The 24,407-nt window shown below is 40.1% G+C and overlaps 2 protein-coding genes across 2 annotated transcripts in view; both read right to left on the bottom strand.

Moving 5' to 3' along the window:
* LOC126564801 (protein PRRC1-like) overlaps positions 1–24,407 on the bottom strand; it is a 299,123-nt gene that overhangs the window by 243,299 nt on the left and 31,417 nt on the right. The window lies entirely within an intron of this gene.
* Positions 13,314–24,407, bottom strand: part of LOC126564898 (uncharacterized) — an 82,825-nt gene continuing 71,731 nt past the window's right edge. The window contains exons 3-7 of the mRNA XM_050222022.1: positions 22,641–22,776; positions 21,681–21,814; positions 14,014–14,136; positions 13,696–13,900; positions 13,314–13,516 (exon numbers count right to left, since the gene is read on the bottom strand). Coding sequence (XP_050077979.1) covers positions 13,314–13,516; positions 13,696–13,900; positions 14,014–14,136; positions 21,681–21,814; positions 22,641–22,776 — 801 coding nt within the window. The remainder of the gene's footprint in view (positions 13,517–13,695; positions 13,901–14,013; positions 14,137–21,680; positions 21,815–22,640; positions 22,777–24,407) is intronic.

The following is a 24,407-nucleotide window of genomic DNA, read 5'->3' on the forward strand; positions in this document are numbered from 1 at the left end:
ATTTTTTTTATGATACTGTATGTTTCTTTTAAGGAGAAAAGTTATCAATTTTTTCGGTTGCAATTTGAAAAATGGACCTATTTCATAAAATTTAATTGAACTCCTTTTTCTTCTTGTAACCAACAAAGTAACTCTAGTAAATCCTTTTCCATCTTGACCTTCTATTACTCTCCTCGACCACTGTAATACTGCTACCTAGTTTCTTGAAGGTTGAAGATGGTAAAGATAACTTTGCAAAGTAAATCGCACCCAAACCCACTCCCAACACTTCTATCTGGATACTAAGAAACAGATCTTGTTGCAATTTTGCCCGTTTGCTGTGTGTGTAGTGTCCTCCGGGTGTAAATGATTTGTTGCATCCGTCTCGCAACAGCTCAGTTTGTAGCATCTCCGGACTTACAGCAACAAAAGCTTACGGGAAAACAATCAGATCTAAATAGTGGCACCCGGTTTACACAACTGCATGCAAGAAGATAATCCATTCAACAAAGCCAACAGGGCGGTAAAGAGGGATCGAGTGGATTCCTTCAAGGAGAAGCAGACTACACATTTCATTTCCTTTAATTTAAACTAAAGCCCCTTTGGCTTCAAACTGAATGATACAGCTGGATGCACTTCACTAGATTCGATTGCCAACGGGACCAATCCATTTGATCCTTTCACAAACTCCCGGCAGCCAGGTAGTGTCAGGACTGCAGCATCCGACGCAGTATTGAAGATGATCCTCAACTGTCGACGGCTAACCGTTCAATGCAGTTTCGTTTAACAGCAAGAAGACTTCGGTAGTAGGAGGCTAAGAGCAACTAGAGCAGGGCACGACACGCAGGTACGACATTTTCCAATGCGGTGCACACAAGAAGCAGTACCAACGGACTCGGACTCAACTCACTGGGAAGCGGCCAAAGGGGTTCCACTGTGCAAACACAAATATCGGTATGAAAACAGTTCAGTTTACCTCTTACCAGCAAAAAGTAAGATTAGCTACCGAAAGCAGCAAGGAATCCACTTTTGTACTGCACTGTAACGTGTGTGTTGTGTGTGTGAGTGCGTGCGTGTATGTGTAATCTTGTTCGGTTGGGGAACGCTTACGATTGATTCCCGAAGGCGAAGTAACGCCACAGGAAAAGTTCAGGTCGCTTACATGTCAGTTTGCTGGATGGTAAAGCCAATTGTGGTGAGGCCAGCATTAGCCAACGATGTGATAACATAATGAAAAAATAACAACCACCAACTCATACACACATAGGTACCCTTCCATGTTGGAATCGTTTGTGCTTGTCCAATTGGTTTGGTCGGGGAAGGATGATATTACTGGACTGCTGCTAGGTTAGAGATTCCTGTCTGCGCCAGGATCGGGACTATCTCGACGAAGACAATTTTGTTCGATTAACTCAAAAGGACGGTAAAGGAACACAATGAAGCGTCGTGGTGGTGGAAGGCTGGGGCTCTATTTAACCAGTGGAAAGAAGGGAGAAAGAGAGGAAGGTAAGACAGGTGGATGGAATAAATAAGTAAATGAGATAAATTGGTATGAACTGCCGAGGGTAAGGGTATGGGATGGGAAGTCCTTGATAGGGTTGAACGCTGCCTTCAAGCAAAGGAAGGAAAATGGTTAAAAGTGATTGGTTGATTTGAAAGTTGCAAAGTAATTTTCGATAAGTAGCAGTGTTTCGAGCGGATAGGGAGGAATTGAAGTTTAACGTTTGAGGAAAAGTTATTGCAATTAAACATTTACAAATTTTTCAAAGGATTCGATCTCTTGAAAAATATTCCAATTCAACTGATTCCACCTGGTGCATTTTTTAAAATCCCTAAAGCTAGACGAGGGTATGGTTCGTTGAATGCATTTTCTTTTCTAGTGCAATAGTGCGCACTGTTTGAACGGTGGTAGCTGATTTCCCACCGGAGATTGTTAAGGAATATTAATGCAGCATGTGTTTGATTTTGTTACATTTCTCATGTGTGTGTGAAGGAAGAGTCTTCTGAAGGAAGGGAAGACGATTTGAAAAGGGGACCATTGGCTGGGCATTATTGTTATGATACTCCACGCTAAAAGATTTTATTAGCATCTTCTATTAGCAGAATGCATTGTATGATTTAAGTACACTGTGATAGAATTAGTTATAGGATATAAAAATTCGAAACATTTGATTCATAATGTTAAATTTTTTAGGAATTGTGAAATAAACTCAAAACACACTAAATATTGTAAAAATGTTTCTGAGTTTGTGGATCAACATTGAACGAAAATTCCTATAACGACGGATCAAAGTTTAGCTTTTTACAAACCTACTTGCTTACATATTTTTGCACTTACATACTTACCAGTCAATGACTTTGGCGATCTCGGTCTGTTGCAAACAATCCTCGATACTGTCCACGTTTATACACAGGAGTTCGGGAATCTCTTATCCTGGTAATTTTGGAGGACGAATTAACGCTTTCACTCTATATAAATTTTGTTCTATCACTCATTTTCTGTCCATGTGAGCTGTCTGATAGTAATTTACCGGCTGGGCCGTCCTGCGCCGTGCTCATGACGTGACCAGCCCACCGAAACCTGATGAATTTAATTCTTTGTACGTTGTTGAAATCACCTTACAGCTCATAGATCGTCACCCTAGGGCACAAATTCATCTTTCAAAATAGACTTTCGTTAGCTGTTTTATTGTGTGTCCACAAAACAACAAAAACAATGGGTTGGTATGACATTCGTAGTGATGACAACAGTTTAGCGTAGAGAACTCGAATTTCTTTGAGTAAAAAAGTATCTACAGTCTGTGGGATGACTGGTTGATGCCACCCCTGCGTAAATCAGTTTTCATAAGCAGAGCTGCTGGTATTGCCACCATAATTTTGATTTTCGCCTATTTAATATTCAAAACAAGTTTTTGTGTCGCTCTTTTAATCCTTTGTTCAGTTTCTGTTTCATGAATGTTGCCTAGTTCATCAGCAGATTCTAGGATCTAGAAGAACTTATCAATTACTTGGAAGATAGTCGTCATCATCGAGTCGTTCAAAGCTCTCTCTTCACCCAAATTGAATTTGAAACATGCAATTCCTTCTCTCTCGCGCAGGATCAGGGATCTCGTTTTGCCTCGATCATTTATATTGGATTCCACATGTGCCAATTTTATCGATTAAATGTAGCTACAGCTCCGCTATATGCTCCAAAATTTGGCGCATGGATGATTTATCACATCGCACTTCTCTCTTTTATTTTTGAACTATTTCTTCGACGTATTGGGCAAGTAAAATTTGTAGTAGTATCAGGGAAAAAATCCTTTGGGTGGTATTGAACAGCTTTCAGCTTTTAAGGCTTTTATAACAAGAAAAATAAATTCATTACTTGTAGATTCAATTTTTATCATGTCAGGCTCAGTTTGAAAATGATTAGTTATTAGCTAGTGCTTTTATATTATTTAGCGAAATGGGAGATTAGATTTATTTCTTGTCCTTTTGTAGTGTATGCAACTTGTGGTGGTAGTAGCGAATCTTCAAGTTTAATATTAAAATAAAGATAAATTTTCAATTCGCCATCCTACCCTAGGTTAAACAGTCCTGAAGAAGAACTTTATTTTTATCCATAGAGCCTTTGGTGAAGTGTGCAATTCTTCTCTAAGGAATGTGACATTTATTCCCTTGTGAAAAAGAGAGCATTATTATTCGCCTGATTTATTTACTTTCTTTATTTTGTTACGATTTCTTAAACCGCACTTGACTGCGGTCATGTTTGCGTTCTCTGACAGTGTCTCTTTTATAAAACGAACTTAATGTTTCCTGTGCTTTTTTTCTTCTTTCTGCTACACCACTACGAACCTTTGAAGAGCTTTTTATTCTTAAAACCACCAGCAGGAAACCAGTACATACTTCAAATTAACAAAAGATCGTCAAACCGACGAGCCACTCATTCAGCAAGTGGTGCAATGAAAGCAGGAAGAACCGGAAACACTTAAGGGTGAGAAGGATGCAGAGGTTGGGTAAATGCGTGCTACCCATGGATCATTAGCAAGCGCGACTTTCATCGTTGCTTTATTCAGGTTCATCGGTCTTCCCCTGGCGCACTTTCAGCGCACAGTCGACCTTGGAAAGATCGTTCCCATTCCCTTCAGAGCACAATTGTATTTCCGGGTACATTCCTGTCACCGGGTGAATGGATGGGTACGGTGGAAGTTAAACATTGTGACTCCAAGAAAGATAACAAACGGCAGATAGCTCCAGCCTAGCGCCGGTGGATAGCGTTTGAATTAGAAGCAAATGAAAAATTCGCCACATCACAGACTGTCTTGCCAACCCGAAACCGGAAGCTCGAAGGGTACCGAAGCAGAATAAAGTTATGATTTTTATTAACAATAAATGTCAACGAAATTGTGCTACCTGGGCTTGTGAGCAAACGGGAATGTGCCTCGAGGGAAAATTCGACTATGGTTCCTTCGTCTGGTTCATTTTCTTTTGTTTTTTTTTCGCTCTAGATATGCTTCGTCTGTCGGATTGAGGATTCCTGGTGAGCTGGATAATGTTAGGGAAATCATATCGGTGGAATGCAAAGGGAAGAAGAAAAAAAATCAGAAAATGCTGCTTCCCGAATTCTTATATCATGCTGGTGCTCCTGCTGGGGTTACCCGTCAACCAGCTGCAGGCAGTGTAGTCGATATGTTCACCGATGTTACGATTATGATTTCCATAAGATATCACTCGACAGGATCGAATGATCAAAAAGGTCACAGAGAAAATAAAAGGTGGGAAGGTGGGAAAGCTGAGAGTCAAGTGGCAAATGACGCTATCAAGCTGTTCGGTCAACCTTTGCCATCGGTGTGGGTCGATTGAGGGTCAATCGATTTCGGGAACATGGCACCAGAGAGAAAATGTGTGAGAAATTACACACACACACGCACTCAACACACACTCACATACTCAAGGATGATGATGATGAAGTTGGGGAGTTTTATTCAGGAACGCTTTTTCACCGTCCCAAGCGTTCAAATGGAGACGCCTGGTCGCTTGTACGAATTGAGATATTTTCTTTCCGATTTCCTTTGCTGGTAAAACAACCACTTCTCTCGGGGTGTTTCATTGCACGAAGATTATGTTATTCGAAGAAATTGTAGCACGAAGGGAAGCGTGTCAAGCATGGAATGGAATTATTTAGCTTATTATTCCCCTTTCCGGAAGCAAAGCCAATTTATCGAAGGTGTGATACAACGGATATGGATAAGTTATGTAGTAAGCTAATTGAACACGGAAACGGAACTACCGATGTGAAGAGTGCAACTCGATATGTCCAATAAAAAGGTTGGCCGCTTGCACCTCGAACAAATCAGCTTGTCATTTGATGAAAGTGATAAGTATTGTTTTACTGGTGTTAAGGGTTGTTCCTTACATCGCTACGTTAAGATATGTGTGCATTGTAGTGGGATTTATTGATTGATATACTCATGAAGTGATTCGTCGATTGCGTAAGGCTGAAAGGAAATAAGCATACAATACTTTGCTGAACCACAAGCTAAGCCTGATTGAATTTGAATAATTCACCCGAAAAGAAGAAGACGAGAAGGCGAACGATTTATCTTAATATGGAAACAAATGTTTACTTAACTTTTGTACAGACCGATTATTTTCACTTCATGCTCGTAATAATTCTGCCCCTCAATCTTTGGATTGAAATAAATCGTTTGTTAAACTTACCCTCCGAAACAAAACCATTAAACTCCAGACAACAATAGGAAAGAAAGTTTTCACAATTGAAAAAGAGAAAGAAACAAAACCAGAAAAAACACACTTTTCTTTTTTTCTTACAGGAAAAATCAGCAAAACGTTCGAATAAACGAAGAAAATGGCACCGATTCAGTTTAAGTTTGAATGGTTGGCTTTTCCTTCCCCGAGTTTTTCATGTTCCAGTTGCTTTGTGTTTTTTTTTACCTCGACTTGATTTCAGCACTTTTTGTGTACTTCAACAGTTCCAACATCATCCCCTATTGCCTCTCACATGTTTCTGGGACGTCGGTGTCGATTTGTTTAACGGTTTGATGAATTTTGCAAACGATTTTTGTCGTTCTTGGTATTTGCCGTTTTTTTCGCTTCTTTTGCTCTTGCTACTACCACTGGTTTTATGCATTTATTTGCTACGTTTTCGCGCTCTTTTTCCGCCTTTTTAACGATCGCAGAATGTTTCCAGGCTTTGTTGCTTGATGTTTGTCTGGGTTTGTTTTTTTGTTGTTGTTCATTCTTGCTTGTGCTCGATGCCTCAAGCTGTCAAAGAACTTCAAGAAGAAGGTTTCCGCTGGCTTGTAGCTTATACATCTGCTGGAAAGAGCAGAAGAAATATTAAAAAAAAAAAAACAGGAACCGGAAGCAAAAAGCTACAAAATACCTGGTGAGAGGAGGGCAAAGGAAAGAAGTCAAAACACGCCCTTTTCCCGTAAAACAAATCGGAATTTACCGTATTACTCCATAATCGATTGGATAAATAACGACTTCTTCTGTGCAATTTGATTTTTCATCTCTTGTAATGGCGTCTCCGGGGGTGGTTTTTTGCACCCTGTCTCTCTCTTCTTCTTTTTCATATTCAACATCACACCCTTCATTTTCGCGCATTTCCGGTGATGGTTTGTTTCCGAACAGATTTGTGTTCACTGTTTCCCGTTCGTTTTTTAAGGTTCAGAAGGCTGTTAGACGGAACAAAATACTTTCTTGCTTTTACCTTTACTGTGAAGCGAAAGACGTATCAAAAATCGTTCCTCCAGTAGACGGTTGCCTCGGGTTGCAAAGGGCGTTTGATTAGATAAGTGATTCAATCAAAGGAAATAAAATAGAAGGTAGATCAGATCAGACGATTTACCCTGCAAGGCACCAGAACACTTCAGTGGAACGAATGCTTCCGAAGAACACCGTTGCAAATCGCTCATCAGAAATGTTGACTGTCGGATGAGTTTTATTCTGCGGGGAGAAAAAAATAGAAATAAAAGCCAAAAAAAAAAAAAAAATACTTCCAATCCGAAATCCGGGTCAAAGACGGCCTGACAACACAACAGTTCGAAGCACCCGAATAACGAACAAATCGTTTGGAAAATTTCCATCTTCGATTTTATTTCCCGTTCATCGCTGATGTCTTTTGGGCGTGTTGTGTGAGAATCGGCTGTTGGGTGAATGGAAAGTGTGTAGGTTGAGGAGAATCACGTTCCACTGCTTTGTGCGTCATTTCATGTAGCTTATTGTGATGCAAGGACGAGGACAAACGTAACTCCCGACATTGTTTCAATTTTTTGTGTCGCATTCGCACCACGGACTGCCGAGGAAAATTTCTGCAAAGAACGTTTACTCCTGATCGATGACCTTCCTTCCCATCGTATGTTTGCGGTGTGAAAAAGTTGGGAAAAAATAGCAAAACAGAATGGCTACCCACCATCCAGGAGCGTTGAAACGATTTGAACTCGAATGTAATTGAGGCTGGCCGGGTAGCTTACAACTTATTGGGTCGATTGGGGCAATTGAGAAAAAATCAATGTGAAGTTTTTGTTTGATTTGCGATTGGAAAGGTTCGTTGTGTTCGGTGAATTGACGGTATAGAGCGCCCGTACAGAAAAGGAAAACCACTAAGACATGGGAGGTTTAAAGGTGAAAATCTTGCTGCGGTGGTTATGACTTATGGTACACACGGTCGACACACATACAGAGCGTTGTGTTTTGTGTTCGTTCTCTTTTGTTTTTTTTTCTCTTACGGTGGGTTGGAGCAGCCACCAAAGCTATAAATCAATTGACGTGATTGTATCTCAGATTGTGTACGGTAGACGATGGTAAGTATTGAGAGGTTGACCGTGGAAAGAGATTATTTATGCTTTAATCAAGAAAATAAAGTGTAGACAAATGTGTTTAATTACAGATAAGACTTATTGAGTGAATAATGACACTGCTTGGAACTATTTAAATAATTCAAATACAGGAAGTACTTAATTTAAGATGTTTTGTCTTGAAAGGTGATACCAAAAATTGATTTTTGATTTTTGAAAGAATTTCAAGCAGAAATAAAAGAAGATACAGTAGACGAATAATAATAGAAGGTTCTGTATGCAGTAACAGTCTAATATTTCTTATGATGAGTATACGGGAAATGCGCCTTAAAATATGCAATATGGTGTTAATAATCTATTGTACCTTGCTTTGCTCCTATCGGTTTAGTGAAAGAAATATTACGTTGCTAAGGTTTGAGTTACTATGATATAGATTTTATTTTACAAATTGGCGGATAGGAGACCGCAAATTTGAGGTCGTCCAAAACTTCACCTATCTCGGGTTAAAAGTCAGAGCCGAAAACAGCATGGAGACGAAGTTGTGCGCTAGGATGTTGGCGGCCAGTCGGCCATTCTACAGCCTGAGGAAACATCTCACCTTAAAAAACCTGTCGCGACGGTCGAAGCTGGGACTGTATCGAACCTTTATAGTTCCAGTACTCACATACGCCTCTGAGACATGGACCCTGTCCAAAACAGACGAAGCCCTCTTAGAGTTCCCTCCACGTTCGAGAGGAAGATGCTCAGAAGGATCGTTTGCCCCGTACGTGTGGAAGGCTACAACGACGAGCTGTACGAACGGTATGACGACATCACTGTCGGGCAGCGAATTAGGCTCGCCTCAGAAAGTCCTTTTAGGCCGTCGACACGGAAAGGTGAGGCCCAGATTGAGGTGGGAGGATGGCGTGGAATCAACCGCCATCAAGGCCGGAATTACGGATTGGCGGACGACGGCGCGGGACCGTGAGCGGTTCCGAATTCTGCCACAGCAGGCCAAGACCGCAAAGCGGTTGTAGTGCCTAGTAAGTAAATAAGTTAGATTTTATGTTCGATATTTTCAATATTACTCATACATTATCTTAGAATCTGAAAGGAAAAGGTGTTGTAAATCAAGTTTTTTGAAAAGTAGAGAAAGAATACAGATAAAGGAAAGATCTTTGTTGGATTTTCGCAAATGAGGGACTAATGCTTAGCATTTGAAATTGATTTTCACTTTTTATTGATTTTCACAATGGAACCAAACTCATTTGCTGCAGTTTAAGGCAGCTATAGTCACTGCTCTTAAATTTTCCTAGTTGCTGTTTATTTATGTTATTTTGCTTTAAGACCTACTAGTGCATGCCTGGTTTTGATATGTTGGTTAGAATTACTGATGCCTAATGGTTGAATAGACATACCTCAATACGAGGGAACGGTTCGAATGGGATTATTATCTCGATATTAACGCTGCCCACCAGACTGCCTCTCATCATGAATTATTTTTCTTTATTTCAGTTCAAGCCATCCCTTTCGAAATAAAATTAAAATAAAATTAAAAGTTGACAAAATTTACTCTTAATGTAATAAAAAAGGTGTTTTAGTTTGAAAAAGTAAGCATAAAAATCATAAGGCAACGAGCCACGAAAGATTTACAAATAAAAATGTGAGGTTTTCATAAGTATTTGAGTGTAACATTTGTTTTTCTAATTTAAATTTACATTTGATGTTCTTAGCCGATCTTTCACTAAAAGATACATGTTTTATAAAGCAATTTTCAAGTTTACATGTCGTTTGAAAGCCTCTTTTGCGTAACAAACTCTTTCGAAAGGCGAATGTCTAAGTCAAAAGGCATGTATAATTCCATCAGGCAGAGCAGTATACTGTCACTCGGAAAAAGTGATAATTTGTTATGGAAAATTGAAATAAGCTGGCTTCCCTTGCTATCGATACTCATCATAATCCAAAAAAAAAAGCTCGGCAAGGGCAAGTTTAATTCAAAATGACACTGTTGTGCCTTTTGTTACAAGGTGTCACGGACTGGCATCCATTAGCGTTGCAAAACAGAGTGTGCACGTTCATCTGCCAAGCGAAGATCGTGACTGGAGCTGGTTCTGTGTGAAAAAAAATGTGAATAATAAAAAAAAGCTTACCACACACCATCTACCTTACGTTGATGCTCCGCTAGATGAGATCAAGCGGAGAGAACAAAACAAGCGAAAAAAAATTGTACCAACCTGCCCCGAAGGTGCTTCACTGACTCATTAATTTCCATCCTCATAATTAATATCTTGTTTAATAATCCAAGCTTATAAATAATTAATTTTTATTATTTTCCTTTTGTTGTGGCTGATGGGCGTCGTTTCTTTTTTTTTTTTTGGCATCCCCAACCACAACATCCGTGGTATCACAAAATGCAAGGAAAGTGGTTGTGGCGTTTGTGTGAAAAGCCACCGGGCGTAAAAACACCGGGCTGTTGTTTGTGGGCTGTTGATTTCTTCCGGTTCGGTGAATCTTTGTGTTTGTGTGTGTGTGTTTTGTGGTTCGGAAATGGCACACAAATGTCATAGATGAGAAGGGCTTTTCCGGCTCTTAATGTGTGCGTTTGGTGTGCTTTCGTTGAGCGGGCAATGAGCGTGCGTAAAGTCTTATTACACTTTTCAATTAAATAATAATTTTCTTTCAATGCAAAAGTAACCAAGCCTGTCGTTAAGACTGCAGCAAGCCGTGATATTAATCCGCACTGAGCGTATTTATGTCACGTTTTAAGGCACCATTCAACCAGTGGTGCCATTTGTACGTGCTCTTTTGCTGCAGAGGTTTCTCACCAAGCGTGGCACAAACAAAAGCTCGTGTTAGTGCGTGGTATTTTTCCTTTGGAATTCATTCCCACACATTTTTTGTTCCTGTCCCTGGCACAATCAAACAAACGAATGGACGCATTTTCCACGAGCCAATATCTCATAATTATGTGGTGGTGTAAGAGGTTTTTCTAAACCTCCTTTTTTCCTTCTCAGTCGTGGATAAGAATAATTCCGAATAAGAGGAAAAAACTCCCAATGTTTGCAAGAGTGTGTTAGTGTAAGGCGAGTTTTTACCCACCGATATATTAAGCGGAATTAAGTTTTCCGTTTCCATTCTTACCATCTCATCCGCTTGGTTCGAGTGCAGTGCAGAATTGGTCCGTTTTTACGTACCTCGATGACTTCATTATTATTATCGGTGATGGTAAACTTACTTGAGCGGAAGTGTTACGTTGCGGACAAAAAAGGCACTCGATGAAACCAATCAAATTTATTATGCACCGCTCTGTGCTGGGGAACAAACAGAAAGAAAACTGCCAACTTTATTTGCTTTCTGGCGTTTATTTCCTGGGAGTTTTGTTTTCATTTCTTTCACAAATGGTTAAAAGAGAAAATCAAAAACAAGAAAAAAGAATTGATAAAAATTTGATTATTTTCCGTTTCTTCAAGATTTTATTCTTCACCATCTGCTGCTGCTGCTTCTATCCCTCATTTTATCCCGAACGGTACACAATTCAATTAGTTCAGCAGTCCTGGGCATAGTGGCGTGATTGTGTGTTTTATTTTCCCGCTTCAATAATATTCTTCTCACATTTACATCTCAGCTCGTTTGGAATTAATATTTCGGCCCAGTTTGCAGCATCCTTCAATAGTATAAGAATTATTTTCCACTCTTTTTTTTCCCTGGAACCTTACTAAAGCCGAATAATATGAATCAACTTCTGTTCTTTGTTCTAGAATGTTTTTGTTTGCAATACTTTTCGCTTTTATTTTCTTCCCTTTACTTCTTAGCACACTTATCGCTTATCACACTTAAAATGGTTTTTGCTACAACTGTCCCAACGGTGACAATTGTCTGTTGTCAAATCCCTTTGGTTGACCTCGCTGGCCTGGTGCATGTCTATCGCATAATCTGTATGCTGCAAGCTGAAACATCTTCTGCTCTATTGTATCCCTCGTAAAATATCTTACATTCCAGACAATCATGCACCGTTTTTTTCCCCAGACTTTCTATTCAAATGTCATTTCTTTTAAGTGCACACACTCGATCGTACTCGGTGTACTTTAAATATATGCACTTAGAAACAAACGTCTCCATGTTTCCTCCTTCACTTTACTTTATTTTCTCTAAGTTATTTACACAATCAAAATCGCCTAACAACTTGATGACAAAAAAGTGGGGGAAAAACAGAGTGAGAAAAAGAGAAAAAACAACTCAAAAATACGAACTGGTTTGACGTAAGCAACGTTGGACGCTTCGGATTGCTTTCGTCTACGGGTAGGTTTTTTCGTTGTGCGGGGCAATTCTTGGAAGGATTCTCATTAGTAAAAGTTGGTGCAGAAATGTGAAAAGGACATTGTGAGTGGAAGTGAGTGTGTGGTTTTGGTTTAAGATTCTTTTCTTTTGTGTTTGAAATTTTTGTTTTTACTACTTTGTTGCAATTTTAGAGAAGCACAGAACTTTTTTTTAACTTAGAAGAAGTGAAAAAATGCCAAGGAAAAGTTTTTTTCAAAAATTGCATCGTTTGTGAGGATAAAGTGATAGGAAGGAATAAAAAAGACATTTTGAGGGATTTTAATAATTCCAGCACACGAACAAAGGAAAAATTTTACCAACTGGAAGGTTATTAAACGCATCAAAAGAGTGCGCCTTAAGTTATGCAATTCAGTAAACATTGGTCTGGAAGCATGAGTTTTCAAATTGAAATTACTTAAAACAAAAAAAAAACGCTTTTAAAGTAGAAATAAAATTCATTAAAAAAATCAGTAAGCTGTTGGACGTTTCACACAAACACACACACACACCTATAACCATTCTCGCTCCCTATATTTGCTTCATATTATGGTCTAGTTTTGTGAGCACTACTGAGCTTAGAACTAGATCTCGACGATCGCGAAGATTGTTCACAAGGTTTCACCTTCTATTATAGTAACTCTAATAGAAATCCCTCCGTCCCTATTTTCTCCCGACCAACCTGTCGCAATTGCATCCACTGAGCAATGCAATAACACTAGCTAGACTCTTCTTCTCTTACGATCAATAGCAACGATCATATTTACCTTAACATTACTAATACACATTACACACCCACCTACCTTACCTTCCTTGGTTACTCTTATCTGCTAGCCGACCCATGGTCGCTTGTGTGTGAACGCTACTCGTTATTCGTTGAGGCTCATTGCGTTTGCTGTAGCAAAGTCTTTTTCAATATATCATTCACTTTTCCCGGGGGAGGGTTTCGTTTTACAATGTTGGAAAGTGTGTGTTTTTTTTCTTCCCTCTTTGGATTTTAGTTTCGCTTTACTTTATCATCAGCCATCAGTTAAATTCTACGATACCTGTATGATGGGATGCCACAGTCCGACAGCGATGACTCCCGGGCAGGTTGCGACGACACGACACGTTGAGTTAAGAATGAATTAAGCTACACCGAAACGGCCACTTCGAAGCTGCTGTAGGCTCGCTGTAATACGGCAATCACTGAACCGGTACGGTTGAAGGTTGTGATTCGCTGTCCACCCGAAATCATGCCCGCAGAGATGCTGACAGCCGTTTGAGAAGCGTACTCAGCAGTGGATGTGCTAGGGGCAGAAGCAGCACAGTGAGTGGGCCGTACGTCCAGCTGAAGTGATTGATGGATGGCAGCCGGAAATGGTCGAAACTGGTGAGGGAAACGGGTGGAAGAAGAGGACGAGCGGTGGGAGCACTCCCAGAGGCGGCCATGTCTCCTGTTGAGATGGAATTTAAATAAAGATATGGAAAAGAAAGTCATTGTGTTGGTTGAATATCATTTAGAGTATTATTGTTTTCAATCACTCCATTGTCGAATGATTGATTATGATTTACAATCTTTGAGTAGTGTACAAGTTGAAAGAAAGCAGATAAAGCAGTAATTTAAATCACTCACCCTGTAGATGTGTCATGTAGTCCTTTCGATCGAGTTCATTCTCAGCGTATGGTGGAAAATGATCGTAGGGCACCGAATTCCCATTCACACCATTGCCATTGCTGTTTGCAGACGATGCTGCCGAAATAACCCGTGGTCGATCTTCGTCAATTGAGCGTTCCGTAGATTGTATGTAGATGTCATGAATTCTGGCTGTACAGCGGATCTGTAAAAAGCCCACCACAAAAAAAAAAGAAAATACATACACTCACAGTCAAAACAATCACAACGGGTTCAAGACATAGCAGCGAAGAGAGGTCTTGACAAGAATCTGCATACCTTCAGCTTCCCGTTTACGAAGTGGTGACTGCCCACCACAAAATGTATGCCGGCAAGCGATGTCTCGAAGTCGTTCTTTCGCTCCCGGAACGGTTTGTGTGTGCGGATGTACGATGGATTAGCCTGTAAGCGGATTAAAGGATTGAGCGTTAGATTATCCGTAGGTGGCAAACCACGACTGTGTAGCTGTTTACAAAAATGCGGGATCATGTACCAAGCTGGTAAAGGACACAATTATTGCCTTATAAATTTTATAAATTTGCTGTAAAATAGTTTGGCGAAGAATGTGGTTTGAATGAGGCCAAACAACCAATTCTAGAGGAATCTTCCCATAACAGAAAATATAAACAGATGATTCTTAGACTCTGGAAAGAAGGTTGATACTTTTTGTCTTCGGTAACAATCAGTAGCAAAGCACTTCATGAAGAGTACTGACAAATAAACAAAAGTAAGGGGTCACTCAAGTGATCTCTTAAAGAAAAAAGTCCAGTGGAAAGAATTTCGTTAAAAGAGCTTCGTGAAAGGGCTTCATAAAAGCCTAATCATAGGAAACTCGTCAAAGGATTCTCTGTAAAAAGTCCTCGTCAAAAATATTTTTCCCAGGTACATCGAGAAATTGGCCTCGCCTCGCCTAGAGCTCTGATCAAAAGGATCTTGTCAAGGTGATCTCGTCGAATAAGACCTGACAAAGAATACTTTCACCTGGACAACGAAAAACCACAACAACCGAGTTTGCCCTGGATAAGTCAAAGAATAAGCAGGAAATATATTTTCAATATTGTTTTATCGTGAACGCAATATTAACTTTATAAACAATATGGCGTTGACTTAAACGTAAATTAGTACAGAATGAACTGTATTCATATAATTTTAAGTTGAATTTCATCAACCGAACACACCCGGGATATGGTGCCCTTTCACGGCTCGGAAAAGGAAATGTCTGCCAGCAAAGATGAAAGGAGCATCTTATTTTTAAGTTATTGTAAGCAATACGGCCTTTCCGTCCTTTATGAATAAAAAAAAAGTTGAATTTCAATGTTTTTATGAAAAGCATCACTAATAAACTACATTGCGAAGCGGTGACCATCCCACGACAGGTCCGGTAGTCAAAACCTATTATCTAGATACGTGGTATTTAGGAGCCTCGTAAACCCTCAGAGAGCCGGCATGACCTTAGAAGGTCAGAAACCCAAAATAAGAAGACGACCTTTAATTTACGTAAGGTGTATGCTTCTCAAATCATGTGTTGTTAACAAACATGTGTTTAGGGAAAGCAAACAATCAAGTTCGATAGTTAACAATCGATCAATAAAAGAATTACACACTGGCCTACACATTCCCAACCGTCTTAATCCGCTTAACGATAAAAGGCATAAATGCTTTGCGACAGTAGGCAACACCTTCAAGCGTATCCTTTGCCAGAACGGTACTCCGCTCTTTCTCTCTCTCTGTATACGTTCAACAAACGATTCCAGCCAACCAATGACTGCTCCAAAAGGATTAGAAGCCACCCACCAAGCATGCTCTTCAGCAAACCACCAGCAAGCTTACTCCCCGACCCATGTAACGTGTTTCCGGTTTGATGGTGCATTAGGAAAATTAAGGATTAGGGTGAACATGATTTGTTGCAGTACAGTTCGGGTCGGTACACGCTCAAAGCTAGCATTTTCCGCCCTAGTTATGTGTGGAGTAACGTTGCAAAGGAGGGAAAAAAAAACTAGGATAACAACCATCGCGGATGCTAAGGCGGTACGCTTTTGGAGGTGTAAAAGTTTTTCCCTCAAACCTTCTCCGCTCCCGCCCCATATCATCCTGCTGCCTCATTGCCACATCCTGGGCATGTTGGATGTGCTCATGTGTTTCCGGGTGAGTATGTTTTTTTTTTTCTTTCGTTGTACCTAGCTGAGCTGTGTTTCTTCCACATTCGTACTCTTCTTCAGCTGTGATTGCGAAAGCATAACCGCATTTGTCTAATTGCTCGCACTCACGTGCAAACGGCGACGGCCATAAAGCGGATGTGTGTTAGTATGTGGGTGTAAGCGCGTCCAGCAGAATGTGAGTAGAATAATCTTATTAGAAGCAACAAATTAAAATAGATCGCGTTGAAACAGGGGACAGCAAGACTGCTAGAGTGGCTAGGCGGGACGCCCGGAAGGCTTAGGAACGTGCAGTGAAGTTTTATTTGGATGGATGCGTTGTGTTGCTTTGTAGCGGGCAGGCAATAAAATGCAGCTTACATTTTAATGCTGATTCACTGGCATTAGAGCAATTAGGGATTCGGGTAGAGATATTTCGCTGGCCGATGATACGAAGCTATTTTTAAGTGGTGCTCTAAAGAGTTATAATTGTGCCATGGTTACTCATCTAGTTGAGAGACAACAGGGTTGAAAAGTAAAATTCCTACAAAGTCAGCTGGAATTTAATTTTAAGTCTGTCTTGAATAAATATTGAATTTATATCATCGCGACGAGAAGAACCTAGTTTCTACCAAGTACCAAACAAGTTATTATTCAAGAAGAAAATGAATCATTGAATGAACTTCAAATAAACTACGTGTAATAAAAAGTCAGGTGAATGAACAATAATCTGTAATTATTTCACATTCAGTTAAAAACATCCCCCAAAAAGCAAAGCATCTTGTAATTTGTAGCAAAATAGCCTCCAGCTTATAGGACACCTACCAAGAATTCATTCGGAAAAGGATAGTAAGATAACTTTAGGCCTTACGCCTACCCAAAACGTACTCCAACTTGCTCCACATTTTTCTAACGAAATTCCCACCAAGCAAAGAAACACAACTCCACTATTCGCCCCGAGGTGATATCCAAAAAACATATTTGATCCTATTAACAAATTGTTGGAAAGTGAACAGGATCCTTCCGTTACCAGAGATCCCGGTACAGTTCCCGCCGGGCAGGGAAAGGCGTTTGGAAAAGTTTTGGCTGCCCACGGAACCACCTCTCCATGGGATTTCCCAACTCCCTCTTGACGAGAAGTGTAATCCGAAATTTCTTTGATGGGCAAAAAAATGGAATGGTCAGATGGGCTATTGTGTGTCTACACACGTCTCTGTATGTTTGTTTGTATGATGAGTGGGCAAATTTGAAAACTGACCAGAAGGTTTCTCGCACACACAAACACGGGCCCTGTTGGAACGAGGAGCTGTGTTGTTTTGTGTTTCGCGCACGACTTGTTCCTCTCGGACGAAGAAACAACACCCAAGCGTGAGGTCCTGAGCAGGTGCCTACCGGACGTGTCTGTTTCTTCGAAGCGCAGTGGAAAACTTGTGCAAAAGTTTAACCAGGCCCGGAGATTGTCTTTGTAAACTGTCATCCAACGGTGTTGCCGGTTGGGGGTGTTTTTCTTTTCTGGTCTTTTCCTTCCTTTCTGGTTCCTCTTCAGCGCCCTCAGTTTTTGATGCATGCAAATAGATCTGTGAAAAGGTTGCCGAAACACCAGGAAGGAAGTCATGCGTAACCAAGATGGTCTTTTGTCAGGGTTGCGGCAGAAAGGTGTTGTCTGTCGAGTTTTGCCAGTTGTTCTGTGTTTATTGTGAGATCGGCTTTTATTGGAGTATGATGGAGAGTGTTTAGTTAAGAAAATATTTCTACAACAAGAAGTGAATGATCTTTGCGCTGTGGAGCGGTGCCCATCAGAGCACTTCAGGGTGATGTAAGATTTTGCTGGTGAATGGCAATATCCAATCCGGGTTAGGAAACAATTTAACTTTTATTCTTAGGATCTTATTGTTTCACCAGAAATTTTTGATACCTTTTCTTGGCTTAAAAATAGCTCCAAACAAAGCCTTCTGCGTTGGGATTGAATTGATAAAGGATAAATATGAATCTATGCTCATCTGTGTCCACTTATCCCATCCCCTGACGAGTATCACTTGACCATAACTCAATCATACCCAACCGCAGCAAACGGAAACATTGGGTGCAGGTGAAAGTTTTGGGCCTCCCAAAAATTATGAAATCTTTATCCAAATCTTTTAACCACAGCTTCCTTCCAACCAGATTTTGATCGTCTCCAAGCACCACAAATTCCACCGGCTACCGGTAAACTAATAAAACTTACGTTTAGAACCACACACACACACACACCTTTCCTCGACCAACCGGTTTTGGAGGAAAAATCAAAGGAAGGTAAGAATTCCATTCTGTCGGAATACTTTTTTATCTAATTTTTGGAGCAAACCATTTTCCCACCGGATAAGCCAGACCACTCCCAACAAAACTTCTAAGCCGACGTAAAAGCCTGTGGTTGCCCACACCAATTTCCCTGCCGATTATTCTTCCTGAGCCCTCTGATGTTGTTGTGATGAGAGTTTCTGTTTTTAGATTTTACATCAAACCCTGCTACCTGCATCCTTAAACGGAAGGAACGATTGGGTAGTACCAAAGAAACCAAAACTTTTGCAAAATACTCATAATTTTGTGTGTTTGACAAAAATGCTGGTTATTGGGAAAATATGCTATCGCTCTTTGAACGGGTGAGCTTAGTTTTGGGGCATTTTGATGTTCACCTCAGTGGTTGATTCTTGAATGTCCGCAAGCTCTTGGGAAAAACCCCCTACGGCCAAGGGTTCGAGTGTTTCCAAGGAAAAACTTGACCGTTTTAGAAGGGGACTGTTGTTTTGGAACTTGTCCTGTGCGTATCTTCCGAATAGTTGCATATCTGAATTTGAATAAGGATTTATCCTTTTCTTTTTTTCTTCTACGAGCTTGACCCCACGCTGTTTTGTTTGAGAAGTTAGTTCAAATCAGTTTTCCACTGTTTGTGCGATACATAAATGCAAACAGATTGATGCAAAACAGATCAAAAAATCATCGAAGCTTTGACAAGTTTGATAAGCGAAGAGGGCTTTTGTTTCGAAACAACTCCCTGTAATAGGGCAAAAAAAAACATCCAAAGCTCAACAAGCATCAGCGATCTAAGCGAGTGAATACGAAAGTTGTGTCTAAAAACAACGATTTTGGAAAAGTCCAAGAAACGAATTCACCGAACGTTGGATTTGCAATGTTACGAGAGTTGTGCAAAGTTTCGCCCGTGTATAATTTTCACTCTCGCCTCACTGGTTTGCCGTGAATAGATTACGCATCAAACATCACAAGCGCCACACACCACAGGTCTCATATTCGGGCGGCAAACAAAGCCTTGCAAAGTTTTGTTGGAGCAAGGGTGTTTTATATGGCGATTCGTGGAAAGAAAAAAAAAAACGGAACCAGCTCAGCCACGATCCAGCTCAGCCACGTTGATGGTCGAAGAAATTTCGTCCGAAAAATCTGATCGGTGAAGCCACTGAAGGATGAAATAAGATTTGGTTCGATTGGTTGGATTGTTTCAATGGTGAACGGGATCTGGGTGAGTTGTTTTTGGCTCTCCATACTTTCGCCCTTGGTACGCAAATGAGTGCAAGAGAAGCAAAACAGCAGGAAGGTTTGGTTTTTAGTTTAAGATTTTTTCTTTCTCCACTTTGCTTTTGCACATTTCGATAGAGGCCTGGGGAAGGATTGCAGGGGAAGGAAATAGTGTGCAAGGACGGTAAGCTGACCGATAACAAGTCCTTGGAAGTGGAAATTGAGTCCCGTGTCTGATACTGTGTAGTCCAGCGAGTTGGTTGAACGGGGGGGATGTTTTTTTTTGCCTTTTGTTTATTAACTTCATCACGTAGTCAGAAAAGTTGAGCAAACAGTAGATTTTTTGTGTGTGAGCGAAGATCTTTGAATGATGACAGTGGGTTTTGATGTTGGGGAAACAGATACGCTATAAAAGCTTAAGGAAGTTTGAAGGTTTTTTTTGCATCTCTGTCATCTTGATTAGTTTGTAGGTGACATGATTTTTGTATATATTAACATTAAATATAGTACGGAACTGTAGAGCACGGGTGATAGTATGTAACGAATTTTCTTATTCAAAACATCTTGGATTGGTGACCGTGAAGAATAAATAAATTTTCTATTTGGAGAGGAAACAATGAACGGCTAAATATGTGATTCAATGATCCTAAATATTACAATTAATTTTAAATGTAAATCTTAGTGTAAGGATATTAAGAATTTCATACTTAAAAGGGAGCTCAACGGGAATTAAGGCAAGGCAAACTAGTCTTTTTGACCATAAAGCAGTCAACCGATAATCCTAACCGAGGCACCATTACACTTAGTAATGGCTAAGCATGATGAATACTAGGGGACAAGATATCAATACACATTTTTCTCATAGATGGCGCTAAGGTAAAGCAAAATAAAAGTTACGTTCTTACCCCAGGAAATCCCAGGAATTGGAAAAAATTATCAGTACTGCCACGTGACAAAATCGCCGGTCTTCACACGGCAGGACTAGGGCTCGAATCCAATCCGTACTATTTCCTTGTAGGGAGGACTAAATATCAAACTGCAGATATATTGTTTTGAAATAAATCTTCATCTACACCATCGCTAGCACCATTGCCTGTAGACCCCTACAGTGTGATATATTTCGTTTTCCAGATTTAAGGAGAACTTCTAGATAACTTCCTGGACAGGTCTTCAAGAGGACTTATCCTGAAAATTTCTGCTTCCTTGATTTTATTAAACCCGTACATAGCACGATAGTTAACAAGCTATGCATACTGTGAGACAGTCTGGATGGAAGCGGTTCGATACCTAGTACTGACGAGTGAGGACTAACTCATTTATTGTGTTTCAAAGAACCAATCTTTGATATATGAAGAAGCACTACGTAAAGAATAAATAAAATATACTAACATGATTCAAGTTTTCTCTAACAGATTTCCATTTTTGCTATTATTTGAGACAATTTGAAGATAAAACTATAAAACGGAAAAATTAAACATTTCGCATTGATTTTTACACCACCAAATCTACCTTTAAGTCCGTGTCGAATGTTTCACCTTTCGTGAAAATGCCAACATACGCGACTAGCATTCACACTTTACGCTACGACTTTCTGCAGACAAACACGTGAATGTTCGATGCTACCGTCGAGTGCTGTTCGTTCATGACACTGTTCCGTTAGCAGCGCAAGAACCCTTATCATGTAACAAACTGTCCTCCGGGGACCAATCAATCATCAGGCAGCTTTCCGGTCGGTACATGTGTGTGTGTATGTGTGTGCTGTGGAATCTAGGAGCAGCTTCTTCTCAGTTAAATATTCATGCGGTTGTTATTATTACTACACACCGTACCGTACCGTATGACCGATTCTAATACTCCAACATCACTTCTTTAAGGAGTATGCTGAGATTCTTAGCATGTAGGAGCTTTTTCTTTCTTGTCCTTTCACACGGATTTCAATGGTTAATGGTGGAGCCCTCTGCTGGCAGGGGAATTGATAAGAATATGTTCTTTCGAGACCATTATTTACACTCAGGTCATTCAAGTCACTTCACCGTACACTTGCAATACGGTCGCGCCCGAGCATTAATGGCCCTTGACGTAAAGGGGGTTTAATTCATTCCATATGCACATGATTACGCTTACGCTCGTAATGCAATAAGTGATCTATTATGTTTGTATGTTGGATGGAGCATGTGCCCGTTTGATTTTAAAACCGATCTCTTTTTTCGGGGGACAGCTAATGAGCCGCAATGTTTCCTCATCAATAATTGAAATTTATTCTTCCCTTGCTTCGGACTACGGTTGATTGTATCGTTTACGTACCTGTGCCTCGTTAATGTACCAGGTAAGGTTGGCCGGAGGTCGCGAGTTGTGCGACGTGCAGTTTCCACGTACAATGTCACCGACCCGGTACCGCGATCGCATACCGTGTATCGAGGGCATATGCTTCGGAACCTCTGTTGCGGTGGGGGGAGGGAAAGAAATCAGAGAAAATGTTCATTAATGATGAGGTAAAAAGGGCAGGGCATCCGTACCGATTGATACATGGTTACATCACGAACTCAATTTGGGAAAATAAATGAATCGGAAAGCGGCAAGAACTGGGCATAAAACAACAGAAAAAAAAAACAGCGTAAAGGGAACCATTTTGTGGTGATGCAATTGTTGCAATACTGGTCAGGTAAAATGTTCATTAATTAGCAATCTAGACAAAGTTAATGATGGATTCCGTGCCTCGCCCGGCGTCGAGAGTGTTCTGGTGGTTGAGATATTTATCAAAAAGGGGTTGGATCATAATTCACCGATTTTCTGTTTGCATATTTGCGTTTTCGACACCCACGATATTCCTCACCGTGAGGTAGTGGATGGTTTCCGCTTTTTGGTTCGTGGTGCAAATATTGTGTTTTAATTTATGATAAACCGCTTTATTGGTGAACAGGCGTGTACGAACGCAATGGGTGGTGGAAGGACATAATTAATTCCGCGGTGCACGAATGAATGCTAACGGGCAATGTAATGGTTTACAGGTGGGGGAAACGTGAAAAATAAATAAAAACTGACAAACATCAAAGGGGTAAGGGATCGAAGGGACAATTGAAGTTAAAAAGGGAAATTAATTATGACCGTTGGTTCCAGTGAACATTAAAGAGTTCAATGGAAGAAAGTGTAGTGTTTAACGAATAATTTTGCAGTTTCGAAACCGTACCATGATACCATGTTCGATATTGATTGGACGCAAAGTAATGCATTTAAGTTATTAAAGTAATATGGCGTTAAACTTACCGCACACTTCCAAATCACCGGTCACGATCATTGTGTGAAAGGATGGTGCGTCGGCTGACACTTCACAGCTATACTTGCCGGACGAGGCTAGCGAAAGTCCGAGCAGCGTCAGTTGGCTTTCGTTGGAAGCAGAACGCTGGAATTGATAACATTTTAATGTAAAGCATTTTACGCTTTATTACTACCATAGTGATGAATAAACAAACAGAATAATAAAGTTATAAGTTATTAATGAAACGGTGAAAATGAAAGGGACTGTAACAAATCAAATTGATATTTGTTGCATTAACGAAATTTTTATTTCACTAAAATTGCTCTGCGTTACCAACTGCGTGGCAGTTGGTTAGCACTTCAGTCATGGGTGACAGTTTTGTTAGACAGTCAATTGACAGTTAGTTTGTTAGACTTGTTTCTAGTTCATCAATGAATTTGTTCATGAATTTAATCATATATATTCTCCTCTTCAAAACGGTTCAGAAATGGGGCGATGGGGAGGAACTGGGACACTTTTAATTTGGCATGTTTGGGATGTAGAAAAATTTTCAAACGCTTAATGTTTTCTTCTGTTGGCTGTGTTTTAGGTTTCGAACTCCGATCCTGCCGTACGAAGTTCGGTGACGTATTCACATCTTCCACCGGACCGCTCCGTCTTATTCGCCATTTAAAGTGGGCACTTTTTAATGCAGATGGCATCTTTTGAGAGGGTTTTGTACTATAAATCTCGCTGGTCTCTACAACCCCTGAAGAAATGCTGATAGTCTTTTCGTTAATTATGATACACTGTTTCTGGTTAATCGTCTGTTCCTTTCTTTCACTCTGTTGACATTCAGTTCTCCAGAAGTACTGAAATTTGATAGATATTTGCTAGATCGTATCCGATTTTCCAGGCAGTACGAACAAACAACAACACAAAGTCTTTTTGGTGTTCTGGCTGCAGTTACCGTAAATAAAATGGTAAAGTTCTCTAATTTTCACAGCTGGTAGTAAAAAAAAGTATACTTTGATCATTAACCGGTGAACCGAATGGCCATTATGTGGTTGAGGAATCGTATGCAGAGTATACAGGATAGAATACGTGGATGTTGAATTCTAATTGTAAATGTGACTTCGAATTGGAAAACCAAATGTTCATGATGCCGAAAATCAGTCGATTCATTCCTTATTTGCAATTTCTCATTAAAAATGCTCTAAATTAAGCAGCCAGTTTATGAAAACCAATCTCTTACTTCTTGTTTGCTTCAATTTTCTTGTTCTTTGTAAGTGTTTCAAACGAATGCAGATCGTAAACAAAAAATGCTTATAAATTCTTATCTGCTGCATTCTTGCTCAGTTCATTGTACAGTTTTATGGAGTAAAAAGACAAAATTTTGCTCAAATGAAGCGGCTAGAAAAACTTCTTCGAAAAAAAAAAAACTCATCGTCTCCAGCAAAACAGTGTGCATTGTGAGTTTGGGAAACTTTCAACAAATGAAACACTCTATCGTACCAAGCGTAACCACACATTAAAAAACGCGTGGGATCGTATTTTTTTTCTAGGAACAGTACAATTTTTGGCTGAAAAACTATCCTCCGAAACCACAAAGCCAGCAACAGGCAACCGAGTGTTGAGGGAATTTTTGGGTTTGATCTTTAGCTTTCAAAAAGCAGTAAAAGCCACACACTCACACACAGTTTTGTCAGTTTTATAATTTGTTCCGGAGTAGGGGAGGTATCAAAACAGGGAAACAAAACTGAAAGTGGGTAGACACCAGCATAGGAGAAAGAAAT

This window comes from Anopheles maculipalpis, chromosome 3RL, assembly GCF_943734695.1.
Source record: "Anopheles maculipalpis chromosome 3RL, idAnoMacuDA_375_x, whole genome shotgun sequence".
Lineage (NCBI taxonomy): Eukaryota > Metazoa > Arthropoda > Insecta > Diptera > Culicidae > Anopheles > Anopheles maculipalpis.